At 52.2% G+C, this 8,019-nt stretch overlaps 1 protein-coding gene across 1 annotated transcript in view; it reads left to right on the top strand.

Moving 5' to 3' along the window:
* Positions 1 to 8,019, top strand: part of HEATR3 (HEAT repeat containing 3) — a gene marked incomplete at its 5' end in the record, with an annotated part of 22,516 nt that overhangs the window by 6,568 nt on the left and 7,929 nt on the right. Inside the window, 6 exons of the mRNA XM_014528402.1 lie at positions 1,605 to 1,882; positions 5,620 to 5,710; positions 5,818 to 5,978; positions 6,220 to 6,302; positions 7,350 to 7,486; positions 7,739 to 7,827. Of these exons, the coding sequence (XP_014383888.1) occupies positions 1,605 to 1,882; positions 5,620 to 5,710; positions 5,818 to 5,978; positions 6,220 to 6,302; positions 7,350 to 7,486; positions 7,739 to 7,827 (839 nt within the window). The remainder of the gene's footprint in view (positions 1 to 1,604; positions 1,883 to 5,619; positions 5,711 to 5,817; positions 5,979 to 6,219; positions 6,303 to 7,349; positions 7,487 to 7,738; positions 7,828 to 8,019) is intronic.

Raw genomic sequence — 8,019 nt, 5'->3', positions numbered from 1 at the left:
ACTGGGAAAATTTAAAAATCTTTTTCTTAAAATGGACTCTTTGGCAGGGGGCAGACTGAGTAAATGTGGAGTTTCATAAACAGTGGAGGATTGGCAGGTGACTTTTAATCTCAGAGGGTGGGTTTTATTACAATAAGAGTTTCAGGAAAGTTAGTTCATTGCTTTTAAAAGAAAAACCTCACTTCTATTTTTGTGTCTTTAGTCTTGTCATAGATTTATTTGTCTTGTTTGAATTCAGGCGAGGAGTTCAATGGAGCTATTTTGGTGTGAGTTACCCTCGCAGAATTCATTGTTTCTGAGCATTTCATTCTTGTCTTCCTAGCCTATTGCTTGCAGACGGTAACTGAAGAGAACCCAGAGCTACTGAAATCGCTCAGTGCCTCAGCGCTGCACGTGCTGGAATCCGCCATGCGGGCCCCTGTCAGTTCCATGGCGTATACCCTGTTGAAGACACTGGTGGCAGGTAAAGCTTAGCCGGCTGTGACAGGTGCTTTTCAGTAACCTGTAGAGATGGGAGGCTGAAACTCCTTGATTTCACCAATCCGGGCCTTCTGTGCTTATTATGTCTGTTCTGAAATTTTTAATATTGAAGTGGAGACCCTGAATTCAAGCGGTGTGCGTAGTTGGGAAGCCTCCTAGAGTCGACTTGTTTTCCATGTAACAGAATACTGTTGTCTGATGGAGAAATGCTGCTCTCAGGGTCCCTTACTAACTAGGAAGATCAGAAATGGGCTGTGGGCATCTAAGATGTGACTACTCACTATATATATATTTTATTGATTTCAGTGAGGAAGGGAGTGGGAGAGAGAGAAACATCAGTGATGAGAGAGAATCATTGATTGGCTGCCTCCTGCACGGCCCCCATTTGGGATCCAGCCTGCAACCCGGGCATGTGCCCCTGACCAGGTATCAAACCATGACCTCCTGGTTCATAGGTCCATGCTCAACCACTGAGCCACACTGGCCAGGCTGTATGTACCACATTTGGTGTATCCATTCATCTGTGGATGGACACATGGGTGGCTTCCAACCTCTGGCTGTTGAATAATGCTGCAGTGAGTACGGGGATGCAAATACCTGCTTGAGTCCCTGCTTTCAGTTCTTTTGGGTATGTACCCAGGAAGTGTTTTTAACAGTCACTCTTTAAACCATTGGCCTAACTACTTAATGGTAGCTCCCGTTCTATTTTGATAAGAACGTGCTGCGTGATTGGTCCGTGCGCGAGACCTTGGAATTTTTAATACATTCCATTCCACTCTTGGAATATAAGAAGCTGCCTCGGAGAGCAGCTCAGGTTAAGATGAAAGAAAGAGAAGCAACTGAATTTATCATTTTCAAAGAAACTCGATCGGTGCTCCTGGTCTGTGTGAGGCGGTGTATCAGAGGAGGGCCTGTGAGCCAAGGAGGGGAGAGGTGGCGAGGGGCCGTAGTAACAGGAGCTGCCTCTGTGCACATGCTCTCTGACATGTACTAGAAACCGAACAAAGGCAGTGGGATCAAGATGTTTTGAAATTACAGCTGAGCTTAGAGAACCAATCTTGTGGAAACCGTATTTATCAGAAGATTTCACCGAGTCCTTTGTCCTTGCGCTCATTTTCTCCCAGGCACAGTGTGGAATCTAAAGGACATTATTCCGTCCAAGAGTCAAGCAGAAATCATAAGCGCCATCCTCAAGATCTTATCCGAAGTTTTGGAAATGGACGCCGGCGCAGTGGTCATTCAGATGAAGGAGGCCGAGACACAGAGGCTGAGAACCGCCGCGGAGACCGAGGAGATGCTGGAGAACGCGAACGGCGTGGGCTTGACCGAAGACGACGAGATGGAGGAAACTCCTCCCAGGAGAAGGGTCAGGAGGAAAACTTTCATTTCGGATTTACTTCCGGTAGGTGGGTCTGTGCGTCCAAACGGGGTCACACGGAGGTTTTCTTTCAACAGCTCCCCTACCTTTGTAGGACAGTGTGAGAGCAGAGTTAACTAGAAAGTGGATTTCAGTGAAAATCAGTACTGTCTTCCTACTCCTACAGGGGAAAGAGCCTGTTTAGAATGAAACGTTTACATACAGAAGATTTCAAAGACGGGACAGAGCAAACTGTTACAACACGTTAGAAACACATGGTCATCTTCCCGGCTGCTGTCTCCTCAGCGCCTTTACACGCCGTCTCCCGACTTACCCAGCAGAGGAATTGTCACTCTGCTTGGATTATCCAACCCAGGGCATCTTTGTCTCTTTTATTTTATTTATTTGTTTATTAAATACGTTTTTATTGATTTCAGCGAGGAAGGAAGAAAGAGAGAGATAGGAACATCAATGATGAGAGAGACTCATAGATCGGCTGCCTCCTGCACACCCCCTACTGGGATGCCCGCAACCTGGGCATGTGCCCTGAGAGTCCAATCCTGACCCCTTGGTTCACAGGTCGATGCTCAGCCACTGAGCTCCGCTGGCCAGGCCTCGTCTCTTTTGTGTTAGTGCTGAGCCTCACCAAGCAGCCGGCCAGACGGCCCTGTGCCCACTGCTGCTGCACGGAAGAGGCTGGGCGATCGGGAAGATGAGCGATGGCTGTTGGGTTTGCTGATTGGGTGATGGTGCTCGCTCGTGCCAGTGGGTGTGATGTTGGCGTGAGGGTGCGGGAAACATTTCAGCCGAGCTGGTCAGCAGAGAATGCTCCCAAGGAGGAGAGCAGGTGGTCAGGAGGACAGGGAGGAGCAGAGCCTGCTCATTCAGGTGCACATCTGTGCCCTGCCGGGTGCCAGGCTCTGGGCCAGGTGCTGACAAAGGGAAGATGACTAAGATGCATTTCCGATCTTCAGGGACCGCCTCCATCGTGGGAGGAGAGGTGCGCGGTAGTGACTTACTGTCATGCCTATGTTGGGACCGCAGGGGCTGGGCGCAGGCCTCCCCGGGAGCAGTTTGTGTAGAGGAGGCAGAGGATGGAAGAGGCTGTCAGAGAGCACTCTGGACAGGCACCTGGGCCACCTTAGAGGCTGGGCCATGCCAGCGTGGTGAGAGCAGACGGCGCTGTGAGGGCCTGGAGGCCGGAGGCGCCATCCTGGGGGGAGGAGGCCTGAGCTGGAAGAAGGCGCGAACGTCCCACACTGTACCGCTTCAGACCAGCCTGTCATCCTTCGTGTCAAACGACCTGTAACAGGCTGATCTACGGGAGTGCCTTAGAGTTTTCTGAGGCTGTGCTCAGTAAGAATTCTCTAGTTGAAATGTGCCTGAAAAGACATCTATCAGCATACTACTTGTTTGTGTTCATACAGTCTCTTAAACATGAATTGGTGGTGTTTAAAAGAAAAATGTAGTTAGAGCTACTTTTCTAGCCCCATGAATAGCTGTTAGGTGCAAAGCATTGTGTCAGGTGTGGGGTGAACACTGCCCTTGAGTTTCTTGCAAGTCATAGAGTGTCACCCTGGCCATTTGCCTCTGTGGTTACGGCGTCTACCCGTGGACTGAAGGTACTCAGGTTCAGTTCCAATCAAGGACATGTACCTGGGTTGCGGGTTCAGTCGGGGCGCATGCGGGTGGCAACCAGTCGATGTGTCTTGCCTCTCTCACATCCATGTGTTTATCTCTTCCCCTCTCTCGTCCCCCTTTCCTCTCTCTCTGAAAAGCAATGGAAAAAATATCCTCATGTGAGGATTAACAGCAACAAAAAGTATGGATACTTAACTAGTATTTAGAGATTTACTCCCCTAAGTACTCTTTAAAAATAGAATTTTGCTGCTTATAAATGCAGTGTTTTCTTATAACAGAAGCTTGCTTTTTAAAGTCTGTTGACATAACTGAGTCGACTGGGTGATTAACATGCCAGTCGGCCAGCCAGTGTTTAGGTGCCCGTCGGCTGCGAGCCATCATGCTGGTACGTGCCCGGAATACGACATATAGTCCGTCAGCTCTGGTCCTCCTCACTGTGCGGGAGTCCTTTAGAATCAGAACCTGTAATTGCAGCATTTCACGTAAGAAGCTGCGGTCACAGACGTGTAAAGAAAGAAGCAAGGCAGCTTGTTGTTTTAACACACGCAGAAGGGTCCTCGCTACCCCGCGTCCACAGCTGTCGGCCATCAAACCGCAGTCTGTTCTTCTCGTCGATGTCCCTGCCCACTCTCCCCTCCACTGCCCAGTGTTTTGAAGCCTATCTCTGCTGTGGTAACATTTTCTCTAGATTGGCTCCTCCTGTCACTTGGATAGCAATGAGCAGCAGGGAACTGTTCCGAGCAGGAGAGTTGCATGGAAAGGCAAAAGTTAACTCAGATGCGTCTAAGCCAGATCTGCGTGCCTTTTAAGTGGGTAAGAGCCTGCAACAGCCTGTCTCGTTTTTACATTTTTGTTTGGTTGAATACCATACCCACAGCAAAGAGGAATAATTTTTATGTTCATTCTTGCCAGCAGTAAAAGGAATACAAATATTAAATGAGCTACATCTCTTCAGTTAGCCATTTGCCTTTATTTTTCAAGAGCTTGTTTGGAAATTACAGTTACATTGTTGCACAGGAAGTGGCTGGAGGGTAACAAGGGAGTATCTACATTCTAGAAGGAAATAGGGACTATGTCGCCGTCTCTAGTTATTTTGTTTGCTTGATTTTTAAAAAATGTTTTTATTGATTTTTAGGGAGAAGGGAGAGGGATGGAGAGATAGAAACATTGATGAGAGAGAAATCTCCATTGGCTGCCTCCTGCCCCTCCTAGGGATCCAGCCCACAACCTGGGCATGTGCCCTGACTGGGAATCAAACCAGCAACCTCCTGGTTCATAGGTCAACACTCAACCACTGAGCCACACTGGCCGGGCAGGTCTCTAGTTTTTAAACTCTGACCCATAAATCTGACAAATAAGATATCCCAAGTAATCTGAACTATTCCACACTAGTGAAATGCTTAATAAATTATAATGCATCCGTCATTCAGACAGTAAAGTTTACATGATTTTTAGCTTATGCACGGGTTTGGAATGTCAGTGTAGCTATTTCACTTTCCATAGGTGATTTGTGAATTAAGGTTGTGTAAGTCTATCCAGCCCCTCTTAAGGATGGTAATTGACAAGGTTGTGTTGATTTATTCCCGGGGGAGGGGGTGCCCCCTCTCTCTCCAGTGTTAAAGGAATGCTAACTGCATCTTCAGGGCAGCCAGGAAGCAGCGTTCCGGTCCTCAGCAAGCTCTGCGGGCGTGAAGGGCTGCTGGGAGTTCTCATGGGTGCAGTTTTTCCCGAGGGGACATCCAGGCATCTGAGAGCGGGTTTGTCGCGTGTCAGTGCCTGGCGTCTGAAATGAAATGAATGCTCTGTTTCATCTTAGTGCTCAGCTACTTCTTAATATATCCGGCTAAGTTTCAGGGTGAATTCAGTTCATGGGGCTGAGTATTTATTTCTCCGTCTCTCCAGCTAGCAGATTGAGCATCGACCTATGAACCAGGAGGTCACAGTTTGATTCCCGATCAGGGCACATGCCCGGGTTGCGGGCTTGATCCCCAGTGGGGGCGTGCAGGAGGCAGCCGGCCCATGATTCTCTCTCATCATGGATGTTTCTCTCTCCCCCTCTCCCTTCCCCTCTGAAATCAATGAAAACATTATGAAAAGAACATGCTTTCCCCGACTCTGAGCGCTGGTGTTGGTTTTCCTAGCCCACTAACGAGGAGCTGAGAGAGGCCACGGCGCTGCTGACGGCACAGCAGACCGCGCTGGAGATCATCGTCAACGTGTGCTGCAGCGAAGGTTCGTCCCCGGCCCTGCTCCCGGGCGGCCCCTGCTCCCCTGGGCTCCACGGCTCCCGTGAGGCGTGCTCACCGACCCCAGCCCCGCGTGCTCTGCACTCTCCACAGATCCCTCGGATGACGAGTGGGAGGAAGAGCTTTCCAGCAGTGACGAGAGCGAGGCGTTCATGGAGAGTTCCCTGGGCGAGGGCGGGGGGCAGCTGCTGTCTCCCCTCTGCCTCTCGCATGAGACGCACGCCGCCCTCACCAACTTCCACATCCCCAGGAAGGTACTGGCTCCCGGTCCGGGCTCGCCGTGCGGCGCGGGGAAGGCCTGGGAGGCTGCTCGCTCTGTGTGCAGGGGAGTGAGCTCACACTGGGTCACCGGGGTCGAGGCCGAATGCAGGCCTGGACGCGGCTGAGGAGCCTCAGCCGCCCGCCGTCTCATGTAGCTGCCACGCCGGCTCTGTAAGGGGCCTGTGTAAGGAGTCCACTGTTCAACTTCTGCTTTTCCCGCCTTTTCAAGTCCAGGTGTTTGAGAAAACTGCCTTTCCCAGCAGCGCTGCAGTGGACGTGTGTTCCAGGAACCCCACGTGGAAACCTTTGGTTAGAAAGTAAGACCTTGTCTATTTTCAAAACCGTTTGTTGTCACTGTGCTATGAAAGGGGGACCACTTAGCTGGAGCTGCCGCTGCCCCCGGGTTCCCGAGTTCTGTTCCCGAGTGTGTGCCCTGGAGAGGCGTGTGCTTAGGGCACTGAGACCCGAGCGTGTGCACAGCAGGGGGGTCCATCGGCGGCAGGATGTGTCCATGCGTTTGGCATTGTCAGGCAGTAGGATGCAGGCAGCAGTAAGCAGAATCCCAGCTAGGACTTGTCCCCACGGGATGAAACAGCATCGAGCCAGAAAGGGAGGCACAAAGGAATATGCGCACTGCTTCAGGTGCTTTTTAAAATATATTTTTATTGACTTCAGAGAGGAAGGGAGAAGGAAAGAGATAGAAACATCAATGGTGAGAGAGAATCATGGATCAGCTGCCTCCTGCACGCCCCCTACAGGGGATTGAGCTGCAACCTGGGCATGTGCCCTGGCCAGGAATAGAACCGGACCTCCTGGTTCATAGGTCAATTCTCAACCACTGAGCTGGGCTGATTCCGTTTTTACAAAGTTCAAAAGCAGGTGACGCCAGGCTGTTTGTTAGGGATGCGTACATGAGTGGTGAACCTGTGAAGAAAGCAAGGAGCTGTTTCCCATCCATGTCGGGTGTGGTGACCTTCAGGGGTCGGAGAGGTGTGTCAGGGAAGGCACAGGGGGGCTTGGGGTGCCAGCCGCGTGCATTACTCACCTGGGTGCAGGGTCGTTGGCTTTAAACACTTAAACTGGACATGCATTGAAGGGCTTTCCCGGAGGGAGGTCACACTTCCCAGCTACAGGTGATGTGAAAGCTGCTGCCGTGGCCAGAGTTTTCTAAAGCCAATGCCTTATGCCCCGGAAGTGGCTGCGCCTCGGGGCCTGGAGGCTCGGGCGGTGTGATGGAGTCTGTGCTGACTGCCACCCCTGCTTCCTGACGCCCTGAGTCAGCGCCGGAGCGCAGGGTGGCAGTGGGCCTGGGTTCCGTGGGGGCCCCGTAGAGAAGCAGACGACATTCTCCGCTTCCGCCGCAGGATGAACACCGTGCAGTGGCGAGCCCTCGTGTGTGTCCAGAGTCTCGTGTCCCTGCTGGAGGTGGAGCACCTGGGTGGGGCGCCGGCCCTCCAGGCCCTGGCGCAGCACCTGTCCACCCTGCTCTTTTCTCAGCCAGGTCAGTCGCCAGGCTGCTGTGGGCCCCGCTCGGGCGGAGGGGACTTTGGAGGGCAGAACCTGGGGAACAGGCCCTTGTCCCGGTCCTTTCAGTCGCTGCGGTCTTGCAGGGGCTTTCCCAGGAGCTCGCTCCCATCGCACAGCGTGTCTGACGATGGCATGTGTGCCCCTTCCCACGCTCGGTCTGGGTCTGACCCCTTTGCACAGAGCCGCTGGCCTTGGAGAAAGGCACTCACGCCTCACTCTGTTTCAGACTTTGCCAAGCACGTGGACTTCCTGGAAGCCATCAGCAGCGCCTTGAGGGCCCTTCTGCAAACAATGGCCGCCAAGAACATTTCTCAGGTGAGATGTTCCAGCTGTTCGGTGCAGCCGCCAGGAGCCTCGTTATGGAGGCAAAGTGATGCCCTCACTGCTGGTGAAGGGCGTGCTTCCGTCACGCGGCCCTTGTACAGTACAAGGAAAGCAGAGGCGCCTAACGTGAAACTAAAGCCTTTCCCTTCCCACCACTGCCCCTCCTCCCACCACTGCCCCCTC

This window comes from Myotis brandtii, unplaced genomic scaffold, assembly GCF_000412655.1.
Source record: "Myotis brandtii unplaced genomic scaffold, ASM41265v1 scaffold633, whole genome shotgun sequence".
NCBI lineage: Eukaryota > Metazoa > Chordata > Mammalia > Chiroptera > Vespertilionidae > Myotis > Myotis brandtii.
Note: the sequence above shows the minus strand (reverse complement) of the source record. Positions and strands in the feature narration are given on the sequence as shown.